The sequence below is a fragment of the Prionailurus bengalensis genome, chromosome E3, assembly GCF_016509475.1.
Source record: "Prionailurus bengalensis isolate Pbe53 chromosome E3, Fcat_Pben_1.1_paternal_pri, whole genome shotgun sequence".
NCBI lineage: Eukaryota > Metazoa > Chordata > Mammalia > Carnivora > Felidae > Prionailurus > Prionailurus bengalensis.
In genome coordinates this window covers 4,515,720-4,531,160 of record NC_057357.1, presented here as the reverse complement: position 1 = coordinate 4,531,160, position 15,441 = coordinate 4,515,720, and the positions used below count along the sequence as shown (strand labels likewise).

Here is a 15,441-nt window from a genome sequence, read left to right as displayed (position 1 = left end):
TGTCATGCCTTAGGCATTTGGGGATTTGCTTTTTCTGGGCCTCAGTTTCCCCAGCTATGAAATGGGGCCAGCAGTAGGGCGTGCCTCATCGATGGTGAGGATTCACAGTAACAGAATCATTCATGTCGGTCACGCGCCTACAGATGCCGAGTGCTGTGCGCAGATTAGCCCGGTTCATCCTTTTATTATCCTCTGTGGGGGGTGCTGGGGTTAACCCCACTGCTCAGATGAGAAAACCGAGGACAGCTTTAGCAGCTTGCACATGGACTCGTGGCTAGAGGGGAGTGGTGCCAGGATTGAATCTGGAACGTCTGACCCCCGAGCTCCCAATCTTAATTATAAACTCTGTTGTGTGCTAGGTAGGTGATGAAGGAGGGTGTAAACCAAAGCAGAGGCGTAGGCAGGAGATGAGGAGACCCCCAGGCCTGGCTCCACCCCATCTGAGAAGAGCAGGGGGCGAATGGTACCTTGCAGTGTGGAACACACTCCCTTGCGTGCTGTGAGTGTGGGCTGGTCTCCTAGCAGCCCCCCAGCAGGCGGGTACCTCACACGTGACCAGTTCCACGGACGGCCCCGTGACTGCACGTAGGATAGAGGAGGCAGGATGGGGTTCTGACAGAGGAGCTCTCTCCCAGTTGCTTGGAGACCGTTGTTGGAATCACTGGGTCGTTACAGCGCCTGCATTTGGAGTGTTCGCCGAGTCTGATCTGAATTGCGTCCAAAGGCTGTCCTCTTTCCACTGTGCCCCACTGCCTGTCCAAACCCTGGAAACCCAAGCATTTGCCACTTTGATAAAGGACTAGGACAGGCATCTCCCGGATGCCAGTGCTGTATTAGCCAGGCCACCGAGCTTCAGCAAAGCATAATTTACTTGAAAGTGTTCTGGTATTCATCTTGGGAGGAGGAAAGGAAAACAAATTTCTGCCATCAATCCTTCCATCCATTCAGACTTCTATTTATCCACTTACCTCTTTATGTTTCTACCAAGCTACGTGCCTATCTCTCTACTCACATACTCATCCACCTACCCCTTCATCCATCCATCCATCCCACCCATCCATCCCATCCATCCATCCCCCTGTCCGTCCGTCCATCCATCCATTCCATCCTTCCATCCATCCATCCATCCCATCCATCCATACATCCCCCCATCCACCCCTCCCCCTGTCCGTCCGTCCATCCATCCATCCATCCCATCCTTCCACCCATCTGTCCATCCTTCCTTCCATCCATCTCTCCATCCGTCCATCCATCCATCCTTCCATCCATCCAGACATCTATTTTCCATTTATCTATTTATGTTTCTACCAAGCTACGTGCCTATCTCTCCTAGTCACATACTCATCCACCTACCCCTTCATTCATCCATCCCATCCATCCATCCCCCTGTCCATCCATCCATCCCTCCATCCATCCATCCATCCATCCCATCCCATCCATCCATACATCCCCCATCCCCCTGTCCGTCCATCCATCCCTCCATCCATCCCATTCTTCCACCCATCTGCCCATCCTTCCTTCCATCCATCTCTCCATCCATCCATCCATCCATCTATCCATCCATCCTTCCATCCATTCAGACATCTATTTTCCATTTATCTATTTATGTTTCTACCAAGCTATGTGCCTATCTCTCCTAGTCACATACTCATCCACCTACCCCTTCATTCATCCATCCCATGCATCCATCCCCCTGTCCATCCATCCATCCATCCATCCCTCCATCCATCATTCATATGCCACCCATCCAACCAGCCATCCAATAGCTCATCCATCCATCCATCCATCCATCCATCCATCCATCCGTCTATCCATCCTTCGCCTCTGTCCATCCATCCCCCATCCATCCATCCCCTCCACCCATCCTCCAGACTTCCCATTTATCCATTCATCCATCCATCCTTCCAGACAAATATTTACCTAACTAGTTATTTGTCTGAGAAGGCATTTTCTTCTCTTTGGTCTGCTTACCTACCCACCTACCCACCAGCTAGTTCCACAGTCAGCTAATTGGAAATGTACTGGAAAGGATCGCTGTTGTCCTGCGGACAGTGGGAGAGCCAATGAGAAGATTTCATAAAGTCACATTATTTTCTGCTTTTCACGATCAGTTAAAAGCGGCCAAATTTGGGGAAAGAATGTTCAGATTTGGGGTCTGTAATACCAAGGTACATCCATAATGTCTTTAGGGAGCTGTGGGCATAAGGCAACGTTTCGCAGGTGCCGAGACAGCTCTTCCAGCTCTGTGATAGCTGGGTGAGGTGGGAAGACAGCCGAAGTCCACATACCATCCTTCAGTGCGTTCCTTTGCTCTGGGCAGCCATGTGCTGAGTGAAGGGTCAGGGCTCCCGGAGAATGAGGTGGGGATGGTTCTGGAGGATGGCAATGACTCGGTTCACCTGCGAGACACAGAGAATGCTGGAACACTAGGGATCACCTCATGACCCCTGCCCCGGCTCAGCTCCTACTCCAGCCGGGTGGGCTCCCTCCCTGCCTCTGAACACCCCTCCTCCTTCCCGCTCCTCCTCTCCTCGTGTGCTTCCGTCTCCAGAAATTCCCTCTGCTGTCTCCGGTGTGACAATCATGGGTGTGAGATCACGCCCTGGCAGAGGACTGGTCTTCGTTGTTTAAGTCTTTACATCATAAAAGCATTGGCATCAGAGAATTTCCTTCCAACCTTTTATTTTGAAAAATTTCAAACTTGTAGTCAAAAGTTGCAAGAAACGTTCCATGAACTTGCCCGAGTGCCATTCACTTAGAGTCACCGGCTGTTAACCTTTTGCTGTGTTGGCTTTATCACTTCCTCTTGGCGCTGAAGCTTTTGAGGCTAAACTGCAGACATTCGGACACTTCATCCTCAAGCACATCGGCATGTATCTCAGGACACCCTTATCTCGCCCAGAAATCCAGCCCTTGGTACAATGCTGCGGTCTGACAGGCGGTCAGTCCATCTTTATCTTCCCTCAAGACCCTTAAAAGAATTAAACAAAAAATTTTTAAGTTTATTGTTCTTGAGAGAGAGAGAGAGAGAGAGAGAGAGAGAGAGCGCATGAGTGGGGAAGGAGCAAAGAGAGAGGGAGACACAGAATCTGAAGCAGGCTCTGGGCTCCGAGCTGTTAGCACAGAGCCCGACGTGGGGCTCAAACCCACAAACTGTGGAATCGTGACCTGAGCTGAGCTAAAGTCGGATGCTCAACTGACTGAGCCACCCAGGCGCCCCTGTAATAGGTGATTTTTTGTATCTGGCTTCTTTCACTCAGCATCATGTAGTTGAGGTTTGTATGCATAGCAGGTATCAATATGTCCTTCCTTTTTATGGCTGAGTAATATCCTGTCATATGGATGGATCTACCCATCCATGTGCAGCCAAGGTTGAGAACCACTGACCTAGAATAAAAAAAAAAAAAATAGAGGCCAAGATGGCGGAGCAGCACGGAAATTCTCTGCTTCTTTTATCCCTGAAATGCAGCTAGATCGGCCCCAAACCGTTTTGCACACCTAGAAAATTGATCTGAGGACTAACACAATAATCTGCATAACTGGAGCCACAGAACTTGGCAGATACACAGCGTGGAGAGGTGAACTGGGGGAGAGAGAAGCCGTGGAGGGTGGGCAGCTGTTTTGTTGGCTGAGAACAACTGGCCTAACCTCTTACAGCTTCATCTCCGAATTGGAATAATCGTATCTACTTTGCAAGGATGTGGTGGGCTTTAATTTTTTTTTTTTTAACGTTTTGTTTATTTTTGAGACAGGGAGAGACAGAGCATGAACAGGGGAGGGTCAGAGAGAGGGAGACGCAGAATCTGAAACAGGCTCCAGGCTCTGAGCTGTCAGCACAGAGCCCGACGCGGGGCTCGAACTCACGGACCGCGAGATCATGACCTGAGCTGAAGTCGGCCGCTTAACCAACTGAGCCACCCAGGCGCCCCTTTTTTGTTGTTTTTGTTTTTATTTATTTATTTATTTATTTATTTATTTATTTTATTTTTTTTTCTTTTTGATGTGGTGGGCTTCAATGTGAGGTACTGGGACGGGTCAGCTGCCAGTAAGAAAATGGTACCTGGGCTTTCTGGGGGCTTTCCAGGAGGAGGCAAAAAGAATGTCCATTCCTCGAGCACCAGTACGTGTCAGGCACTCCCGCGTGGGCTCTCGAGCCGTATTATCTCATGGTATCTGTAGGATAGGTAGTAGTTTCTCCTTATACATGCAAGGGAGCTGCAGCCTAGAGACATTAGGTAACTTCTCCTAGGCTTCAGAGCACCTCAGCGACTGTGCAGAGATTTTCCACCCAGCTGTTCCAAGCTCCAAAGTCCCTGCTCTGTCCTGTTCAGGATGGGAATTCAGCCTGTGCCCTTGCCTCCCTGCCAGCTCTGACTCGGGGAGCTTTCCTCGTGGATTTGCCCTCCCCACACCCCACCAATGCCATGCCCACGTGGTTATCTAAGCAGTAGGGCTGGCCGCAGAATGGGGATTGTGTTCTCCAGAGGGGAGGAAGAAAGGCCTCTTTCCCTCCTTTAGTTTAACTAGTGACAGCCTGCTGGGGATATCAGCTCTTTTAAGAGAAACTTCCCCTAATCTTGAAGGTTGCTATCTGACTGTCAGCTCTGTTCTAGAACATTCTATATTTTATCTGTGTTTCCTCTGTTAAAAATGACTCCCTTATCCGTCTCCTGGGGAACGGATAAACAAGCTGTTGTATGTCCAGACAGTGGAATAGTGCTCAGCAGTGAAAAGTCTATACAGAAGGAAAAAAAAAAAGGATGGAAGTTTTGAAAATAATTTGCCAAGAATGGGAATACACCATCTAGGAGGGTCTGTTTTCTTCTTGTATAAAATGTGTTTGTCTTAGACACATTTTAAATAAATAAGTAAATCCCTGCTTATCATGGAAAGTTTCCTTCCATCTGGGAATGTGCTTTGACTTTCTAAAATAAATTCTTTCTGGGGTGCCTGGGTGGCTCAGTCGGTTGAGCGTCCATCTTCGGCTCAGGTCATGATCTCATGGTTCATGGGTTCAAAAACCAGATCGGGCTCTGTGCTGACAGCTCGGAGCCTGGAACCTGCTTTGGATTCTGTGTCTCTCTCTGCCTCTCCCCCACTCATGCTCTGATACTCTATCCAAAAAAAAAATTAAAAAAATTAAAATAAATTCTTTTTAGGTATTAAAGTAAAAAACATAACAACACGCTGTGGTATGACTGTGTTGCTCCATTTACACGACATTCTGGAAAGGCAAAGCTGTTGGGGCAGAGAGCAGAGCAGCAGTAATGGGACCGGGAACAGATGTTGGGTCCCCGGGGCGTGCGAGCATTTTGGGAGGGACGAAGGGGTCTGTTCTTAATCTTGATTGTGGTGGTGGTCACACGCCCATCTACATTTGCCCAAACTCATAACACAGAGTAGCAAAAAAAAAAAAAAAAGGAAAAGGAAAGAAAGAAAAAAATTAGGCCACAAGGAGGGTAAAGAAAAAGTTCTTGGTTCTGGAGGGTTGTGGGAACTATTTCTTGGGTGTTTGCCCCCGGCCCCGGGGCCTGGTCTGCCGGCCTTTTTCTCTGTCCGCCTTTCTCCCCATTCAGTGGCTGCAGCGCGGGGCAGAGACAAGGAGGGTTTTGTGGAACCCAGAAACAAATAAGGGATTGCCCATCATGGGTCACCGTGGCAACGCAATGTCGCTCTTGGACCCGTGAGGCTGGCACTGTGGGCGGCTTATTGGTGTTTGTTAAAGTCGGCGACAGGTGGACGGGAACTTCCTCAGCCCCAGACCTGGTTTCCCACCTTGGAGAAAGGCGTCAGCTGTGTCCCTGCCCGGTTGACCTCTGCCCGCCCCCTCGCCCAGTTGGCACAGCGCCGTGGGGGGCTTTGGGGCAGAATCTATCAAAATTAACACCGTGCATCCCTGTGTTCGTGTCTCTAGAGCTGCAGTAAATGACCATGTGCTTTGTGGCTTTAAACATATAGAAATCTGGTCTCCCAGCTCTGGAAGCCAGAAGTCCAAAATCGGGATGTCAGGAGGGTGGATTCCTTCTGGAGGCTCTGAAGGAGGAGCCTCTGTGTCTGGGTCCCAGCTTCTGGTAGCTTCAGCAACCCTCAGTGTCTCTTGGCATGTGGACACGTCACTGCAGTCTCTGCCATCACCGTCACGTGGGCTTCCACTCTGTGTCACCCCTCCTCCCACGGGGACCCTAGTTGTAACAGACCGGGGGATCGCTCTCCTCCAGGGGAACCTCATCTTAACTGATAATATCTGCAATGGCTCTGTTGCCAAATGCGGTCACTTTCTGGGGTGCTGGGGGTTAGAATCATCAATGTAGGAATTTGGGGGAGACACAGTCCAGCCCGTAACACTGCTTTTGTTGTCCTATTAAGTATCCCTTCTTAACCCACTCTTGGCCACTGACAGCTTCTTCCTGGAGAAGGTGAGCTGATGGGCTGGTTGTTTCGGCCTCCCGGGGAGGCTGTGCTTTTTGGGGGGTCCCCAGCTTCAGGGGTGAGTCCACCCTTTTCTCTGTGACCCTGAGCCCAGAGACTCAGCTCCGGGGTCGAGTCTGCCCCTGCATGGGTGTCAGACTCTGTGGGGGTTGGCGCCCTGGAGCACCGAGCTCTGCTCAGATGCCTGGCCCTGGGGCTTGCTGTGTAAGGTCTTGGTTTTCTCATCTGTGTAATGGGCTCAGCAGGACACTGGCCTTGTCACAGGTGGAGTGACCGCCGGCTGATGCAGGTGGAGAACAGCTGTCAGGGCAGGTGGGTGGGGGGAGCAGCCGTGGACCCCCAGACTTGTCCAGGTGCCGAGGGGCCAGCACGGGAAAACCAGACGCGGTGCGTGTCAGGCAGATGGCAGCGTATGGCAATGTCAGCCCCTGGGAGACACCCCAGCCTTCCAGCCTCCACACCCGCCCTGCACACTCCCGTCTGCCGGTCCCCGGGCCAGGAGCACCCTTTCCTCTCCGCCTGGTGAACTCCTCCGTCATCCCTCAACATCTGTTTGCGGTGTGCGCTGCAGAGGCAGGTGCCTCGGGCGTCGTGCTGAGCCTGTGCCCTGGGAGCCCTCTCCCCTCTCCGCAGCCTTCACCCTGTGCTGTGCTGCTCCTCTAATCCCAGCCAGCACGTAGTAGGTGTTCTCCAGTGTTTCCCGAAAGGGCGAGAAGCATTAATCATGCGGTGTCAGGATTTCTGCCTGGATCCCGTGCCTTCTGGACCGTGAGCTCCTTGAGGAGCTCGTCTCAACCCTCTGTCCCGTGTTCTGAGTGTAGAGCCGGCATACAGAAGGTGCTTAATAGGTGCTCTGTGGTCTGTATGGCGGAGGAGGCGCTGGCACATCCTCAGTGAAGTGTACTTAGCATGGATCCAGCCTATGGAACGTGCTCCATAAATGCCCTGTGAACTTCACTGGCATAGGTCCAGCCCCCAGAAGGCATTCAATAAATGCTCTGTGATCCGCACTGGTGTGGTACTGGCATGTAGAAAGTGCTCGGTAAAGTCTCGGTGAGCTGGGCTAGCACGACAGCTGCATACAGAAGCTCGGTGTGTGAGTCTGAGACGAACGGGGGAACTGCCCGTTTTCCTGATCCTGAGCCCGTGTGGGCCAAGGAGGTGACCCCTGCCAGGCTGGTCCAGCTTGCCAGCCAGGTGCTTGCAGACCTCACCCCCCGGCTCTCGGACGCCCCTTCCCCGCCCTGCCAGGCCTGCCTTCCCAGCCTGATTTGGACATCCCAGTGCGGGGAGTCCTGCCTGCCGGACCCAGGCTGAGTGCCGGACCCCCCTGGGGGTGTCGCTCCCTACCCTCATCGCGGTAGCTTTCCCTCCGTGAAATGGGCCCCTTTTGTGCTTTCGGAGCTCCACTGCGGGACAAAGGAGAGACTGGAGGGGCCGAGGAATCTCCCCAAGGACTCTGGAACACCAGGAGTGCATATTGCTTAAGACAGTCAACTGGCTGTTCCACGTGTGCATCTGCGTCCGGCAGAAGTGAGGGCAGATGGTCACCGAGGATGTGCACACGGATGGTCAAGAGGCAGAGTTCCCCACGATGGCCCCAAACTGGAAAGTCCACGTCCAGTAGATGGGGGGCATAACCGTGTGTGGAATTCCGTACGGCGATGAACACGGTCCGTCACCGCGTCCAGCGACATGAATGAGTCTCGCAGCCAAAGCAGCCAGACAAAGAAGGGTCTGTGCTGTGTGATCCCATTGATGGGAAGTTCAAGAGCAGGCCAAGCTAATCTATGAGGACAGTGTCAGAGGGCGGTTTCCTTGAGGGAAGAGAGTCACTGGGAGGGGGCCTAAGGGCGCTTTCTGAGCTCGGCCCCCTCCCGGGTGGTGGTTATTCTGGTGGGTGTGCGAGTAAGAATGGGTTGGGCTGTGCCCATGGGGAGCTGTCTGTGTGTCAGTAAGGAAAATGAGCAACAGGAAATGGAGAGAACGCTGTATTTAGCAAAGTTGTGCAACAAATGCCACACTGGGGATTAGGCACAAAGTAGTGGGTAGTCCAAACAAAGTGTAAGAGGAAGGGAGGGGGAGGGGGAGGAGGGAGATGGGAAGGCCAAGAGGGAGGGGGAGGGGAGGAGGAAGATAGGAAAGAGGGGGAGCAGGGGGAGGAAGGTGGGAGGGAAAAGGGGGTGGGAAAGAAGGGAGGGAGAGGCAGAGGAGGGGCGATGGGGAGGGGAGGGATCTTTTTTCCCACTGAGAGGGACCTGGTCTTCAGGCCTCCTGGGGATCCTGTGACCACAGCTGCTCCCGGCTTCCTGGCCCAGCTTCCAAGAATTATGTCTCTCGTTCCAGGTTCATGAACCACCGAGTCCCCGCCCACAAGAGGTACCAGCCCACCGAGTACGAACATGCAGCCAACTGTGCCACCCATGCTGTGAGTTGGCTTTTGGGGGGCCGAGAGCTGAGAGGGGGATGCTTCCAGGTGCAGGGGGAGGCAGGCTCTTTGCCCTTGGCGAGACTCAACATCTCCATTCCACGGTGATGTCCCCGCTGACATCAAGTCCTCTGTGGCCCTTGGAAGAGTGAGTGGGATCTCGAGGGAAGGCCATTTGGGGAGATTGGACTGTGGTGCTGAGCAGGCCTCCCTTTTTGCTCTTCGAACCTTCAGTGGCTCCCTAGTACCTGTACAGCATCTGGACTCCGTTACGAGCTCCCGGGCAGGTCTTAGCTCATGTGTCGGCCCACCTCCCACTGCCACGCTCTTCCCCTCAGGTTCCAGCACCTGAATGCGCTGTTTCCTGGATAGAAGGTACACCTCCATGCCTTTGCAAACGATGTTCCGTCTGCTTGGAATATTCACCGACTCCACCCCAGCCTCGCCTAAGAAACCCTCTGGGCAGTGGATCCCTTTGAGAATAACGAAAGACCTAGACCTCCCCTGTCCAGCTCGGTAGCCACTGGCCCCGTGTGGCTGTTGCGCGCTTGACGTGCAGCTCGTCTGATTGGAGACGTGCTGTGCGTGCGACATACGCACCGACTCGGGAAGACCTGACAGGAAAGACAGGATGTAAAATGTCTCCTCAAAATGTGTATGTTAATTACGTGGTCTTGTGGACCTGTCGGGCTGAACAGATAAAGTTTTGACATTAACTCCACCTGTTTTTCCTTTTAAAAACGTGGCTGGCCAGAACGTCTCAAATGACCTCTGGGACTGGTGTTATCCTTCTGTTGACTGGTGTTGCCAGAGACCCTTTCTTTAGAAACAGTGCTCCCGGCACACAGAATTGGGCGCACGTTCTGGGACTCTGCGCCCCCAGTGCTTCGGAGAGTTCTAGACTTCTCTTGGGAAGTGATTGATAAACCAGGATGTGACGAGTGAGGGGTTTTCCAGGCGGACCTGGTGGGGAGGGACGTTTTCTTCAGGAGGCGGGGACTACGTGTGTACCGTGACCTTCTCTAGGGCTGTGCTGCCCCACGTGGTGGCCGCCGGCTCCGTGGGCTGCTGAAACAAACTGAGATCGATCGCCACGAAATAGAATTAAAAATTCGCTACCTCACTGCTGCAGTCACGGTTCGAGTGCTCAGTGGCCACTGGTGCCTGGTGGCTCCCGTATCGGATGGTGGGGGTCTGGGACGTTACCACCTCGGAGGGAGGTTCCGATGGGCGGCGTGGATCTAGAGGAGAGGGTGGGCGGCGTGCCCAAGGAGGCTCGGGGTCTCCGTCCCTTCCCGGATTCCACACGGGAGGCTGGTCCTGCAACACCTGTTTCCACTCTGCTTCCAGCTCTGGATCATTCCCAGCATCCTCGGCAGCTCCAACCTCTACTTCCTGTCGGATGACGACTGGGAGACCATCTCTGCCTGGATCTACGGCCTCGGCCTCTGTGGGCTGTTCGTGGTGTCCACTGTGTTCCACACGATCTCCTGGAAGAAGAGACACCTCAGGTGCGTTCCACCTGGCCCACGGGAGGGGTGTGTGCCAGGCGGGGTGGCCAGGGCAGGGGGCGCGGCTGGCTGAGCCAGGAGGGGCCCGGGGCGGTGATCTTTGCCTCTGCGGGCTGGGTCCGGATCCCACCTGGGCAGATCACCTCACCCACATGAGGCTCTTTTGCTCCCCTGTGAGCACCTCGGAGAGCCAGCCCCCGGCTCCCAGGGTCGTTCCGAGAGATCCTCGAACCGTCAGAATGACCGTCCCCTTGTGGGCACCACCCCGGGTTCTGGGTCCTGTGCAGACATCACCCCTGATCTCTTCAGTAGCTCTGTGGTATAGGCGTTAGTCTGGGGTTTGTATTTATTTTTATTTGTTACTCTTATTTTTTCTTCTTCTTTTTAATTTTGGAGAGAGAGCGCGAGTGAGCAGGGAGAGGGACAAAGAGAATGTTAAGCAGGCTCCAAGCTCAGCGCAGAGTCCGATGTGGGGCTCAATCCCCTGAACCGTGAGATCATGACCTGAGCTGAAGTCACAAGTCAGATGCTCAATCGACTGAGCCACCCAGGCACCCCTCTTTTTTTTAATGTTCATTTTTGAGGGACAGAGAGCACATGTGGGGGAGTGGCAGAGAGAGAGAGGGACAGAGGACCCCAAGAGGGTTCTGTGATGACAGCAGAGAGCCCGATGCGGGGCCTGAGCTCACGAACCGCGAGATCATGACCTGAGCTGAAGTCGGACACTTCACCGACTGAGCCACCCAGGCGCCCCTCTTTGCTTTTAATTTTTAAAAACACTGTGGTGAATACACATAATGTAAATTGACTGTCTTGACCAGGCTTAGGTGTCCCTCTCAGGGGCATTAAACACAGTCACATGGCTGTGCAGTCGCCACCAGCATCTCCAGAACTTTCTTCATCTTCCGGAACTGAAGCTCTGTCCCCTTTAAACACTCACTCCCCACCCCTCCGCCAGCCCCTGGCACCCCCCATCCTGCCTTCTGTCTCTGTGAATCTGACTCCTCTGGGGACCTCATATAAAGCAGCCATACTGTGTGTCCTCTTGTGTGTTGAAGTTACTGCCCGCATAACCAGTGGTGTCACTGTGTTGCCCGTGGCTGTCCACGTCTCTCACGGAGTGGATGAACATAATAGTACCTATCTTCTAGGCGGGATTAAAGAGTTATTGGTCACAAATTGCTTAGACCAGTGCTCTGCTTATGGTCCCTGCCCTATACGGACTAGATGTTGTTACCGCTTTTATTTCTAGGGAGACGTGAAGTTAAACCATATATAGAATCACTGGTCGGATTTATTGAGAGCTGAAGTTTGCTGGACAGAACCACGCCTTGTATTAGTTACCTATCGCTCTGTAACGCATGACCCTAAATCACAGAGGTTTTGAGTAACTGGAAACCTTGGCTATCTCTCAAAGCTTCGGAGTCAGGATTTCAGGAGCTTAACTGCCCGGCTGTGGTTCTCGATCTCTGGGGGAGTCAAGGTGCTGGGCCTCGGGGCTGCTCTCATCTGAAGGCTTGGCTGGGGCTGGGGCCGCTTGTAAGGTGGCTCCCTCACCTGGTTGGCAGATTGCTGCTGGATGTTTACGGGGTGCTCAGTGCTTCCTACATGGGCCTCTCCACAGACATGTGGCTCATTTCTTCCAAAGTTAGCGTTCCAAGAGGACAAGGCAGAGGCGATAATATCTTTTAGGATCTAGACTCAGAAATCACACGCCATCCTTTCCGCAGCCCCCTGTTGGTTACATGTGTTTGCCTTATTCATCGTGGGAGGGGGCTACACATGGGTGGGCTTACCAGAAGGTGGGGCTCTTCGGGCACCATTTTGGAGGTTGGTTACCACACCGGGCAAACATATGGAGGACTCCAGTTTGCTCCTCAACGTGAGGTCACAACAAAAACAGCCAGTGTTTGTTGAGTACTTCTTCTTAGGCGTGCAAAGTACCAACTCACTTAACCCTCATGGCCAGCCCGTGACAGGCTGCGGGTATCCTCCCTGCTTGACAGATGAGAGAGCCGAGGCTGAGAGATGGTGAGGAGCTAGGTCAAGGTCATACAGTCCATAAGTGGTAAGGTTGGGACTCGAACCCAGGCCTTCTGGCTCCAGAGCCTGGATCTGAACCAGGATGCCAGGACCCAGAGGGTCTTTGAGGTCGGAGGGAGCACATAGTTTTCGGCGGGGGGCACATGGTTTTGTTGGTGTTGCATTTTGTTTTAACCACCAAATTCGTTCATCATTTGAAATCTTTTGAAAAGCCCAGTGTATAAAGCCAAAATGCAGGGGCGCCTGAGTGCCTCAGTCAGTTAAGGGTCTGACTCTTGATTTTGGCTCAGGTCATGATCTCGTGGTTCATGAGTTTGAGCCCCACATCCGGCTCTGTGCTGACGAACCCAGAGCCTGTTTGGAATTCTCTCCCCCGCCCCCACCCCCGCCTCTCTCTGCCCCTCCCCTGCTTGCCTCTCTTTCTCTTTTTTATGTGAACACACGTGTGTGTCTCTCTCAAAATAAATAAACTAAAAAAAAAAGCCAAAATGCAGAGTTGCCATGTTTCAAGTGCAGGCGAGGGGGTCCATCCTTACCCTTCAGGAGAAGGGGGGTCCACTGAGAGACCTGCAGGGGTTCTCCATTCAACCCCCAGGGTCATGGGGAGCCTGGTTTGAAAACCTCTGGTCACTCACAGATGGGGACCCGGAAGCCCAAGGGTCGTGGCTGGGTAGAGGTGAGCCCGCCCCCAGCCGGGATTCTTCCCCACCTGCAGGGAAGCATGTTTGTCCAGGGCGTGGCTCTGGGGCCCTGACCCTGACCCTGACCCTGACCCTTCTCTGCTCCAGGATGGTGGAACGTTGCCTGCACATGTTCGACCGCATGGTCATCTACTTCTTCATAGCGGCCTCCTACGCGCCCTGGTGAGCATCTGTGTGCTGTTCCCGGGAAGGGCTGGCTTCTTCTCTTTTCTCTGAATTTCTTTTTGTATTTGACTGGGTGACATGCTGGCTCGGCACAAAAGGGTGTGGGTAAAAAGATGCCCTCTGCCCATTCTTCTTCTAGAAGCAACTACGTATTACCAGTTTCTTGTGTGTGTTTCCAGAGTTACTTTGTGCTAAAAGAGCAAATGTGTGCACACGTACATACGTGCGTAGTGATATTGTAAATTTATATGTTTATACTTCTATTTTTCCTCCAACTTTAAGAACAAAAGGGAAGGATACCATACAAACTGCAAATTGCATTTGTTCTCGGTAATGTTGCCAGGGACACCTCTCTACATTAGTACATTGAAGTGCGGCCTTTTTTTTTTTTTTTTTAACGTTGATTTATTTTTGAGAGAGAGGGAGAGAGAGAGAGTGAGAGTGTGCGAGCGTGAGAGGGCCAGAAAGAGGGAGACAGAGGATCCAAAGCAGGCTCTGTGCTGTGATCGCAGAGCCCGACGTGGGGCTCGAACTCATGAACCGCGAGATCATGACCTGAGCCGAAGTCAAGAGTCGGCTGCTTAACTGACTATGCCACCCAGGTGCCCCAAGATTTTCCCAATCTTTTCTTTTTTCTTTGTTTTTTTTTTTTTTAAGTTTTTAAAAATGTTTATTTATTCTTGAGAGAGAGGGAGACAAAGCGTGAGTGGGGGGAGGGGGGGACCAGAGAGAGGAAGACACAGAATTGAAGCAGGCTCCAGGCTCTGAGCTGTCAGCACAGAGCCCGACGTGGGGCTCGAACTCACAAACCGTGAGGTCATCACCTGAGCCGAAGTTGGAGGACGCTTAACTGACTGAACCACCCAGGCGCCCCTTCCCAATCTTTTATTTCTTTCTACAGCAGCATACTGTTTCCTGGCCATCCCCTGTATGTGGGTATTTATGGCAGGGAGACGGTCCACCCCTTTGCCAAGAGAGACAGAACCTCGGTGAATCTTGTTGTTTGTGTATCATTTAGCACACACGCATGGATATGTTGGCTCAAATCGTATGAATTGCTGAGACGCGGCCTTTTCTGACCTACAAAAACGGCAGCTTTGTGTGGTCAAGCCTGATCTTTGTCCGATAAATGCGAGACTTGGACTCCTGGGCGGCAGGGAGTGAACCTTTGTAATTTGGTTAACTATTGCCAGATCACCACACATGGTATCAGTTTTAAACTCCCCCAGCGAGTGACCCGGGGTTTTCCACCTTGATTTAGTAGTAAATCCGGAAAGTTCTGAAATAAACACTAAGCTTCAGGCCACACCCGGGGCACCTGAATGGCTCAGTCAGGCTAAGCAGCCAGTTCTTGATTTCCACTCAGGTCATGATCTCATGGTTGGTGAGTCTGAGGCCCACACTGGGCTGTGCGCTCATAGCGTGGAGCCTGCTTTGGATCCTCTGTCTTCTTATCTCTGCCCCTCCCCTGCACACTCTCCCCCCTCCCCCCCACCTTCTCTCTCAAAAATAAATAGACATTTAAAAATTTGGGGGAAAAAGCTTCAGGCCATGCTCTACAAGTCTGGGGAGGCGGCTGAGCCATTGCACTCATGGTTGGTGAATGCGTACCGTGTGGCCGGGTGACGGTGGGCGTTTGGACCCCGAGGGTCTGGCTGGTGGATGGACATCTGGGACAGGACGGTGATGGCGTGGTAAGACAGCCCTGTGTGCGTGCAGCTGTGGGAGCTCAGAGGAGGTGCTGCTGTGGCGTGGGGGCCTTGGGAGGGCCGCCTGGAGGAGGTGTGCCGCTCTCAGAACGTGCGTGTGGGCTTCTGAAGGGTGGGGAGCCACGGGAAGGTTCGTTCTGTTTTCGCCTGAGAAATTTCTTTCTTTCTTTTTAAAAAATTTTTTTTTAACGTTTATTTATTTTTGAGACAGAGAGAGACAGAGCATGAACGGGGGAGGGGCAGAGAGAGAGGGAGACACAGAATCGGAAACAGGCTCCAGGCTCTGAGCCATCAGCCCAGAGCCCGACGCGGGGCTCGAACTCATGGACCGTGAGATCGTGACCTGAGCCAAAGTCGGACGCTTAAACGACTGAGCCACCCAGGCGCCCCTCTTTCTTTTTTTTAAATGTTTATTTTTTTTTATTCTGAGAGGCAGAGACAGAGCACAAGCAGGG

General features: G+C 52.7%; 1 protein-coding gene across 6 annotated transcripts in view; it reads left to right on the top strand.

Annotated features, from left to right (window-relative positions):
* The window catches only part of MMD2 (monocyte to macrophage differentiation associated 2), a 63,579-nt gene that overhangs the window by 18,974 nt on the left and 29,164 nt on the right, over positions 1-15,441 (top strand). For all 6 annotated transcript variants that reach the window (XR_006294153.1, XM_043559591.1, XM_043559588.1 and 3 more), the window contains 3 exons: positions 8,776-8,857; positions 10,208-10,368; positions 13,200-13,274. Coding sequence is in view for 5 of the 6 variants with exons in the window: in XM_043559591.1 (XP_043415526.1) it covers positions 8,776-8,857; positions 10,208-10,368; positions 13,200-13,274 (318 nt within the window). In the remaining variant the exon portion in view is untranslated. The remainder of the gene's footprint in view (positions 1-8,775; positions 8,858-10,207; positions 10,369-13,199; positions 13,275-15,441) is intronic.